Genomic DNA, 11,710 nt, shown 5'->3' with positions numbered 1-11,710 from the left:
TTCTAATTTGCCGACACCTACGTTCACCACGTATTTCAAATGCTGCCTATACTTAAACACAAATAAATTTGCTAAACGCCATAAGGCCCACGCAACAATATAAATGTATAAATTCTCATAAATGTGAAACGGAAGATGTAGAATCCTAACATTTCATATGTATTTATTGAATTTTTAAATTGTGTATATTAATGAGTTATTTCAGAATTACGTATTATCAGATAATGACGACTATGGGGTGATATGCTTCCTTCTTTTATTGTTGATGCTAAACGATACCACCAATATATTTTTATATGGGCAGCAACTGTTACGAAATATATCCTCTAAAATATTTCGTTCGTACTGAAAATAGTTAATATTTTCTCAGAGATTTTTTCCGCAATTTGGAGATTTCCAAATGACTCCCAATTTCATCCATTATTTCATAAAATGTATCCACCTCCAATTTCAAAAGAGTCATAACCTTCCTATCACTTAGATCGAAAGGATCCTCCATATGTCGCAGATTTTTTTCTTATCGTAAAGAAATTTATCTCTTCTTATCTTTTTATTTGCAATGAAATACATACATATTCCAACGTCATTACATAAAAATTTGATTTTCATTGATTTTTTTTTTGCTTAAAATACGAAAATTCTTTATGTCGGTTGACTTAACGACTCTTTTTTTCATCGATAATTACCGACGTAAACTACCGACGAAAATCGGTACAATTTGTATACAGAATATCACTTACCGACAAGTATCGCTAACTATCGACATTTGCCCTTAATTCCATCGGTAGAAAGTTAGTCCCGGTCCACACTAGAGTGAATGTCATTAAAAAATTTTATGAAATTAGAGATGCATAATTTCATATCAAAATTTCAGTGAAATTACTGTAGTGTGGCCCGGGACTTACAGAATGGCACTACTGGTACATTATCGCCGAATTTAGCAAATAAATCCAGATAATGCGATAAATCCGGCTAATGATGTCATATTTGAATGTCCTATTATTATACCATGTCATCAAGTAAGTCCCGGTCCACACTGAAGTGAATTTCATTAAAAAGGGTTTATGAAATTAGGTGTTCTTAAATTGAATTCCCCACTGCAACAATTTTATGATTTTACTCTACTATGGAGGTCGATCCAGACACATAATTTCATGCAATTTTTTGAATGAAATCAGTCTAGTGTGGACCGGGACTTATGCAACACTTTTCGAGTAATAAGTGGTAAAACTTGAAGATTCTTGCACGTCAAGGAACTGAGCTTTTGTTTGGATTGCGTTACGCGTTCTCAATAACTAGCATTTTAACAAGTGACATTGATGACGCCGTTGAATTTCTTTGACACCTCAAATTGGAATTTTCTCGCATTTTCTTTATATAAACACGAGAGACGTACGAGTTGCCAATTAGAAACAACAAAGCAAAGCAAGAATTCAGACGACAAGCTAGTGAAAAACTCTCAAGCTAAAACTAAAATTATTTGTTTTTGATAAATTTTAATTAAAAAGAAATTTAATACAAAATGGTTAGACGTGGACGTTCTGCAAGCCCCCCACCAGCTACCAGAAGGTAAGTGCTGCAAGGAGAAAATTGTGCTGCAGAAATCTAAGGAGTTCAAGAAGCTACTAGAATCAAAGAATTTGGATGAAATCCAAGTGGCGTGATTTGTGTTGATGACAAAATAGAAAAAATGTGATAGTTTTTAGTGCTAGTGATTCAAATTTCCACGGGGAAGTTCAGAAGTTCCTTGGGAAAATTAGTTTGCAAAAAATGATGTAATTTTTCATTAAGGTTACATAACCTTGTTTGCATGATTGTGTGATTTTGTTCTGTCGTTTTTGTAAAAGATGGGGAGAGAAGAGGCAATAGTTGGATGTGATAATTAAATTTGGTTCCAATGACGACAATGAGTGGATGAAGCCAATTGGTGAGATTTATAAAGAAATTTCTATGTGAAATGTACAATTTTCCCGATATTTCCACGTAATGGCCGTATAAAATAATGATAATAATGTGAGCGGAAGTGGCCAGTTTATAGTTTGCAAAACTAAATTCAGCAGTTTTTTGTAGATGTAATGTCATTGGGTTTAAATGTCGTTTAGTGCCACATGTTAGATCGGGTCGAAATTTGTACCATTTGTTATCCTGATCATACGAAATATGTATAGTCTTTCGGGGGTATATGGGCCTTGTCGTACCGAAAGAGTTTTACTTTAACATCAATGTGCTGCTTGGAACGGGTTATAATTTTTGCCATAGGTAGTTTTCCGGGGGAGTCCATACTGCATCCAGAGGTATGGGCCTTGGTTTTTTGGAAATGTTAAATTTTATCTCCATTACGTTCTTTTGGAGCACATTCCTTAGCTTAATAAATTTTATAGCATCGTCCCTATAGTTTTGAAATTTTTATCAGAGATGGGACTCCATATTTTGAAAGGTTTTTAACCGGAATTGTGTTTAAGTCTCTCCAATTACATCTGTGTGAATATTAATAGCCTAAGGTCTACCCCCAAGGTCTTACCCCGCATTATCGATATTTTCCAATTTCATTTTGTTCAGCCTCTTTTGATCTAAGAAGATTTTTCCACTTATTAACCATTTTCCCAAACATTTAAAAATTTAACATTTATCTAATCTTCTCTGCCTTTTTCCCCTTACAGGAGTGCCCCATCTCACGCACCATCTCAAAATGTGCCAGCCCGTGCTGCTCCTCCAGCCCAGCCACCAGCACCCGTACAAGCTGCACCCACAGCTGTAGGTGCCCCAGCTCCACAACAACCCTCTATGTTCCAACAAATGGCCGCTACTGCTGGTGGTGTTGCTGTTGGTTCAGCCGTTGGTCATGCCGTAGGTCATGGTCTTACCAGTCTCTTCAGTGGTTCCGGTGATAAAGAAGCTGCAGCTCCTGCCCCAGCTGCTGCCGCACCAGCTCAACAACAATACTATGGTGGTGCTGCTCAACCCAATGAACCCCAAGGACCCTGCAGCTGGGAAATTAAACAATTTTTGCAATGTGCCCAGGGACAATCTGATTTGACTTTGTGCGAGGGATTCAATGAGGCGCTACGTCAATGCAAGGCTCAACATCACATTTAAAAACAAAACAAACAAATTTTTTTGGGGAAATTTCCACAAATTTCCAATCTGTATACAGCGTTCCTCAGGAGGATAATCTTATGTGAATTGAAATGTTTTAATTTCTTCATTAATATTATTGCTTATTAAAATATAAATAGATGTGTATAATTTAAATTTAACTATTTGTTGTAAACAATATTTTTAGTTAACAAATTTTAGTTTTCTTTTTTACGATATTTTTTCTAGTAGTTAATAATGAATGATTATGGTTCCACCTTTGTTTAATTTGTTCTTTGTAATGTAAAAAAACAACAACAAGGAAAATAATTTACTGTAAATACCATACAAATAAAACAAAGAGGGTAACAACAGTGGCCACATACAAAACACAAACATCCATCCCATAAAATTGTTATTGTCTAGCCAGCCATATTGCGAGAAAGTTCGTGTTTTTAAGTCAGAATTTTATTATATTGACTTGTGTGCCAAAAAGGTGATTATGTGGTGTGATGTTTTTCATAAAAGCATCAGCATTTCAGCAACACCATCTAATTGAAAATTTCATCATTAACCATTTGATGACGACAAATATCATTCACCACTGTTGTTATCTGCCAAAAACACACACAAATTCAATTTTCTTTTTATTTTCACCAATGGTCAAGATTTTTCATTTTGGGGAGGGGGGAGGTATTTGTGAATATCCTCGCTTGAGGTGATTCAACTTGTGACGCATTTAATTCTTATTTGGACTTTGATCTCTTTTTCCACGCTCTTCTTCATTGTTGCCTATTTTGTTTATTGTTTGTAGAAATCATTAATGAAATTTATTATTGTTTGTAAAAAGTGGCTCGTGACCACACAATTGATGTTGTTGCTTAAAGAAATGCATACAAAATATTTGTGTAAACATGTTTTTTCTTTTGGGATGTTGATAACAAACAACAATAAGTTTGTATTTCGTTATTTATTATTGTGAAAAAATTGCGTTATTTGTTGCTGAATACGCGCTGACTCACACCTAGCCAAATTATCTTATGATAGATTTGTTAAGATAATTTTTAAATGGAGTTAAAAATAGATTATTGATACCTTTTTGATACTCTTAAGAGGTTTGATGATATGATGAAATTAGAATGGAAGAAAAAGAAATAAGACATGTAGGGTGGAATTGTGGGTCTTCTTTTGAATATGAAGGCTTTATCATTTTTTAATAGTTTGGTTATAATTCTGCATATAGCAGACCACTTTGGCGGGGTTTTTAGTGTGCAATATTGGTGCAGGATGCTCGTGGCGATAAGACACAAGCAGGTACTGCATCGACAACATATGTTTGTGCTGATGCGCCGATATGCTCTCTAATAGCCTGTTGACCCCAAGAGCAATTTCCTTAAATTGTTGGTCTTCAGGATTCATATGACGAAACTCATCACGCTCATTTTGCTAGTCCCATTGCATCAGCTTGGAAAGACCAACTAATTTCGGAAATTCGACCAGCTAGTATGAACACTTGCCAATCAGCTTTTCCATAGTACAGAAAAGTGCCTAGGTCAGAGGTAAGTCGAGTGGTCTGTTAACGGAGAGGATCATAGGAAGGTGGTCTGAGCCAAGCGTAATGACTGGTTGCCTGAACAAGACATTTTACAGAGCTATTTAGAAAAAAAAAATCTACAATTTTCAATCTTTGTGTTTATTTTAGCTTGAGTCCATATTTTGCCCCAACAGCTGAATGAAAAAAGGTCCCAAAAAGACGAAAAAGTTTTGTTGTTGTTTTCCATATATCTGTTTGGGGCCTATTTCCACTTTGAATTTGGGGTGTTATTTCATGCGGCCTTATTTCTGTACGCCTTATTAACATCCTACTTATGCCACCTTTAATCGGTCAGTCACGGACGGTCACATTGTCGAGCAAACGATATTTGAGCAAAACTTTATTCAAAACTGGCAATTGGTTGTATATCTAATGTTGTTAGTCTCATAGCCGTTACTATCACCGAAAAAATGGCACTAAACGGTAATCAAATGTAGTTTTGGAACATGTTGACGATTTTTGACGATTTTCCAAATTTTATTGACGATTTGACGATTTTTTTTGACGATTTCCGATCAAAAACTGTCGGCAACACTGACTCAAGCTGAAATAAACACAAAGATGGAAAATTCTGCAGTCCAACAATAAAAAACGCCAACAATCGACAATTTTCTTTAAAAAATATTTTTGAAAAAATATTCTTTAAAAAATCCACGATTATTGAAAAAAATCTACGATTTCAAAAAAAAAAAATTCAAATTCATCGTAGATTCTTTAAAAAATCCACGATTTTTGAAAAATAATCTTTACAGATCCACGATTTTTAAAAACAAATATTCTTTAAAAAATCCACGACCTTGGAAAATATTCCTTAAAATATCCGAGATTTTTCAAAAAACACGTATTCTTTAACAAAAACCACGGTTTTTGGAAAAATATTCTCTAAAAAATCTACGATTTTTGATAAAATTATTCTTAAAAAAATCCACGATTTTTGAAAAAAATCCAAGATTTTTGAAAAAATACACTTTAAAAATCCACGATTTTTGCAAAAATATTCTTTAAAAAATCCTCGGTTTTTGAAAAAACATTCTTTAAAAAATCCACGATTTTTGAAAAAAAACATTCTTTAAAAAATCCACTATTTTTGAAATCATATTCTTTAAAAAATCCACGATTTTTGAAAAAATATTCTTTAAAAAATCCACGATTTTTGAAATCATATTCTTTAAAAAATCCACGATTTTTGAAATCATATTCTTTAAAAAATCCACGATTTTTGAAAAAATATTATTTAAAAAAATCCACAATTTTTGAAAAAATATTCTTTAAAAAATCCACGATTTTTGAAAAAATATTATTTAAAAAATCCACGATTTTTGAAAAAATATTCTTTAAAAAATCCACGATTTTTGAAAAAATATTTACAAAATCCACGATTTTTGAAAAAAAAAATTCTTTAAAAAATCCGAGATGATAAAACTTGGTTTTTATTCTTTAATAATATGAAAATATTTATTGAAATTAAAAGTAATATTCTATGCTTCTTTACACAACGAAGATTAACGAGAGAATGAGAGAATGATTTTCACAAGAAGAAGAAAGAAGTTACAACAGCATTCATGTTGCTTAATGAGGGTTGCCATCTATTTTCATCACTCCTCCTCAACATGAATAATGTTTTACATTTACAATGAGCTCATCTTAGATTCATTAAATCTACAAAGTTACAATGTTTTTGCTTAGACAAATTTTTAGTTAATACATCAGCAACCATATTTGTTGAAGGACAATATTTTAATTTTATTTCATTATTCTGGACTAAGTCTCGGATGTGGTGAAACCTTATATCTATGTGCTTCGAACGCTTGTGGTAAACTGGGTTTTCAGCCAACTTGATTGCCCCTTGATTGTCGATGTGTAGAGTTACGTATTCGTTATTCCATACGACTATTTCTGAAGACGCCACGTACTCAGCTTCTGTGCTACTAAGTGCGACTGATTTCTGCTTTCTGGATTCCCACGATATGGGACATCCACCAATTGAAAATATAAATCCGGTATATGATTTTCGGTCTACTAGGTTACCTCCCCAGTCGGCATCCACGTATCCTTCCAGATTACTTCCATTAGGTTGATATATTATTTTCTTGTTGATCGATCCAGCCAAGTATCTCAGAATATGTTTTAGGCCAACCATATCAGCTTTACGAGGGTCAGCATTTTTCTGAGCCAGTTTCGACACTGAATGCAAGATGTCAGGCCTCGTAGAAGTTGCTAAATATATCAAGGCTCCGACAAGGGATTGATATTCGGTTTGGTCTACACGTTCGTCATTTTCATTACAATTTACCTGATAACCGGGTTCCAATGGCACTTGTAGTGATTTGCAACCTTCCATGCCATATTGTTGCAATAAATCACGTATGTATTGGCTTTGTCCTAATTTTATCATACCCGTCTCGCCGTCTCTTTCGATCTCCATACCTAGGAAGTGACGTAACTGCCCCTTATCACTGACATCGAACTCGCTTGCCAATTCTCTTTTGATATCTAAAACAACCATTTTGTCTTTACATCCAATAATGATATCATCTACGTAAACGGCGATCAACACAAGCTTGTTTCCTCTCATGCCTTTGTAAAGACAGGGTTCGTTATCGCATGGTTTGAAATTCATCTTACGCAATGTGCGATCTAGTTTGGAGTTCCACTCCCTTCCGCTTTGTTTTAATCCATAAATAGCTTTATGGAGACGTAGGACTTTGTTCGGTGAACTAGTTTCCTTAAAATTCGGCGGCTGTTGCATGTAGACTTCGTCTTGCAGTTCACTGTTCAAATATGCAGTACTGACATCGATTTGATGTAAAAACATTTCTTCCTTCACAGCCAGAGCCAATAAAGTACGAATTGTTGAGTAGCGGGCGACAGGTGAAAAAATCTTATGGAAATCAATTGCAAATCGTTGGTGGCAGCCTTTGGCTACTAGGCGGGCTTTATATCTCTCAATTTCACCATGTACATTTCTTTTTATGGCATAGACCCACTTACATGGAATAGCTTTTTGTCCTCTTGGAAGATCCACCAACGACCAAGTTTTATTCTTGCAAAGAGCTTGATATTCGTCTTCCATCGCCTTGAGCCATTTGTCTTTATTACCATCAGACATTGCCTGCTCCATCGTATTTGGGATATTTTCGTCGACAGCATGGCATATTACCTCATTACGTTGTTTTCGTGGACGACCAGGCTTGCCATTACGAATAATTTTAGGCCTACCTGCTGCAGTGCCTTTCTTTGGAATCTCTTGTGCAGCAACTATATCATCATCTCTGGACTCGCTATCATTGTCTGCTGTTTCGAACCCATCGTTGAAGCCTTCGAAGTCACTCATATCATCCTCAGAATTTTCATCATTTTCGCCGTCATATGTAGTTTGGCTTTGTTGTAAATTATCGCCTGTGACACTTTCTTTGCCATCAGATTTATATTGGTCTGGCAGAAGATAATCAAAAAGTGTATCATTCTTAGACAATTCTTCAGGAACAGATGACTCACTGCTTTTGCCAAAACGATTTTCATCAAAAAGTACATCCCGGCATTCGATGACCTTGTTTTTATCCACATCATACAGACGGTACGCCTTAGATGTTGAAGAATAGCCGACCATTATGTATCGTCTGCCTTTAGCATCAAATTTGGATTTATTCCCAGATTTATCCAAGGCAACAGCATATGCTCCAAAGATCCTGAAATGTTGAACGCTAGGCTTTCTTCCACACCATTCTTCATAAGGGGTTTTGTTTTCCAGCTGCTTAGTGGGACACCTATTTCTAATATAAACCGCCGTGTTCAGTGCTTCTGCCCACAAAGCTGGTTTCACATTCGCATACACCATCATGGATCTGGCCATTTCAACGAGGGTGCGGTTGGCCCTCTCTGCTACCCCGTTTTGTTGGGGTGTGTATGGAACCGTCAACTGCCGTGTAATACCTTCTTTTTCTAGATATGAATCAAAATTCGCATTAACATACTCACGCCCATTGTCCGAACGTAGGGTTTTAATCTTGCATCCAGTCTGCTTCTCAACTTGGGCTTTAAACACCTTGAATTTTTCAAATACCTCTGATTTCGACCGCATAAAGTAAACAAATATTCTTCTGGACTTGTCATCGATAAACGTTACAAAGTATTTGGATCCTCCTACCGAAGTAGTTCTAAAAGGACCGCACACGTCTGAATGGACAAGTTCCAACAATTCCTTCGAAATCGTTTGAGACTGGTTAGGGAATGGTAATACATGAACTTTGCAGACCATACATGTGTCACAATTTTCCATAACATTTTCATTTATCTTCATTCCATTTACCATACATTTCTTGGTCAAATCATTTAGACTCTTGAAATTTAGATGTCCGTATCTTTTGTGCCACACCAAATTGTTATTATCCATAACGAACAATTTCTCACACTTGTTGCTGTTGAATACAAACATGTTGTTTTTTCGCTCTGCTTGCAAGAGGACATCACCATCTGGTTTCTTCACTAATGCTCTCTTCTCATCAAAATTCACGGTCAAACCTCTGTCGACAGCCTTGTTAACAGATATGAAATTAGCTTGCAACTCAGGAGAGTATAAAACATTTTCAAGTCTAATTTCATTATCGTTTGTGTATATGTTCACATCACCTTTACCAATGGCATTGATATATTTATCCCCAGCAAGCGCAATTCTTTCATTGTGTGCGTTGAAGTTCATAAACAGTCCTCTGCTTTTACACATATGAGACGTCGCGCCGCTGTCTATATACCATTTTTCGCTTTCTAATGCTGCTGTCTCTGCCACCGCCAACATCGTCATCGCCTGCGTTTTGTTCTTTTTCTTCTCGCATTTATTCGCATAATGTCCCGTTAATCCACAGTTGAAACATTTTCCTTTGAAACCTTTCTTGCCGTTTTGCTTCTTCTTGTCTGTTTTTGAGTTTGCAAGTTGTGCGACGAATGCCTTTTGATTTGTTGTTTCTTCCTCTTTTTCTTGTCTTCTCTTTCCCTCCTCTAGCAACTTCTGTCTAAGGGATGACAAAGTAGGAAGATCATCGCGCGTTTCCATCGCGATCACAAAATTGTCGAATTCCTCAGGAAGGCTAGACATAAGCATGATGGTCAGAAGCTCCTCCTTAATCTCAATTCCGGTTTCATGCAATTTCTCGTATACTTCCGAGAACTCATTTAAATGTTGCACTACATTACCATTTGGCGCCATCTTCAAATTTAACAATCTTTTGTATAAGGAAACTTTTTGTATGGGTCCCTTCGGCATATAGACCTCCTCCAGCTTTTTCCAAGCTTCATGTGAAGTTTTACAATTTCTTATATAAGCCAACTGTGTTGGTTTAACTCCCAAGAAAATTGATGCTAGGGCCTTTTCGTCTTCGGCATCCCATTTGGCTTTTGCCGCTTCATCGCCTTCCTTCTTGATTGTTCCATTCACTATCTTCCAGTAGCCACCATGGACAAGTACACTCCGCATCTGGATTGACCACAGGTCATAATTGTTCTCGTCCAACTTTTCTATTTGAAGAACTGGTACACTCATTTTTCTCTCCTTTCCTTATTTCTTTTAATTTTCAATCAAATTGCCAGTGTTGGGTGAACTGGGCCAATAACCTGATAAAACTTGGTTTTTATTCTTTAATAATATGAAAAGATTTATTCTATGCTTCTTTACACAACGAAGATTAACGAGAGAATGAGAGAATGATTTTCACAAGAAGAAGAAAGAAGTTACAACAGCATTCATGTTGCTTAATGAGGGTTGCCATCTATTTTCATCACGAGATTTTTGAAAAAAAATATTCTTTAAAAAATCCACGATTTTTGAAAAAACATTCTTTAAAAAATCCACGATTTTTGAAAAAACATTCTTTAAAAAATCCACGATTTTTGAAAAAACATTCTTTAAAAAATCCACGATTTTTGAAAAAAATATTCTTTAAAAAATCCACGATTTTTGAAAAAAATATTCTTTAAAAAATCCACGATTTTTGAAAAAATATTCTTTAAAAAATCCACGATTTTTGAAAAAAATATTCTTTAAAAAATCAACGATTTTTGAAAAAAATATTCTTTAAAAAATCAACGATTTTTGAAAAAAATATTCTTTAAACAATCCACGATTTTTGAAAAAAAAATACTTTAAAAAATCCACGACTTTTGAAAAAAATATTCTTTAAAAAATCCATGATTTTTGAAAAAAAATATTCTTTAAAAAATCCATGATTTTTGAAAAAAATATTCTTTAAAAAATCCACGATTTTTGAAAAAATATTCTTTAAAAAATCCACGATTTTTGAAAAAAATATTCTTTAAAAAATCAACGATTTTTGAAAAAAATATTCTTTAAAAAATCCACGATTTTTGAAAAAACATTCTTTAAAAAATCCACGATTTTTGAAAAAAATATTCTTTAAAAAATCCACGATTTTTGAAAAAATATTCTTTAAAAAATCCACGATTTTTGAAAAAATATTCTTTAAAAAATCCACGATTTTTGAAAAAAATATTCTTTAAAAAATCAACGATTTTTGAAAAAAATATTCTTTAAAAAATCAACGATTTTTGAAAAAAAATATTCTTTAAAAAATCAACGATTTTTGAAAAAAATATTCTTTAAAAAATCAACGATTTTTGAAAAAAATATTCTTTAAAAAATCCTTGATTTTTGAAAAAATATTCTTAAAAAAGACTTCATTTTTGAAAAAGTATTATTTAAAAAATCCTTGACTTTTGAAAAAAAATATTCTTTAAAAAATCCTTGACTTTTGAAAAAAAATATTCTTTAAAAAATCCACGATTTTTGGAAAAATATTCTTAAAAAATCCACGATTTTTGAAAAAACGTTCTTTAAAAAATCCACAATTTTTAAAAAAAAAACATTCTTTAAAAATCCACCATTTTTAAAAAAAAACATTCTTTAAAAATCCACGATTTTTGAAAAAAAATATTCTTTAAAAAATCCACGATTTTTTAAAAAAAAATATTCTTTAAAAAATCCACGATTTTTGAAAAGAAAAAATATTCCTTAAAAAATCCACGATTTTT

General features: G+C 33.8%; 1 protein-coding gene across 1 annotated transcript; it reads left to right on the top strand.

Annotated features, from left to right (window-relative positions):
* The first annotated feature begins 1,297 nt into the window (after nt 1-1,297).
* Nucleotides 1,298-3,709, top strand: Chchd2 (Coiled-coil-helix-coiled-coil-helix domain containing 2). The gene is made up of 2 exons (XM_073977372.1): nt 1,298-1,569; nt 2,661-3,709. The coding sequence occupies exons 1-2, from the start codon at nt 1,523-1,525 to the stop codon at nt 3,094-3,096; spliced, it is 483 nt and encodes a 160-aa protein (XP_073833473.1). The 5' UTR covers nt 1,298-1,522; the 3' UTR covers nt 3,097-3,709.
* Nucleotides 3,710-11,710: the final 8,001 nt, after the last annotated feature.

This window comes from Musca autumnalis, unplaced genomic scaffold (genome assembly GCF_047663935.1).
Source record: "Musca autumnalis isolate F117 unplaced genomic scaffold, ASM4766393v1 scaffold_3, whole genome shotgun sequence".
NCBI lineage: Eukaryota > Metazoa > Arthropoda > Insecta > Diptera > Muscidae > Musca > Musca autumnalis.
The sequence above is the reverse complement of the archived record's forward strand: the minus strand, read 5'-3'. Positions and strand labels throughout refer to the sequence as shown.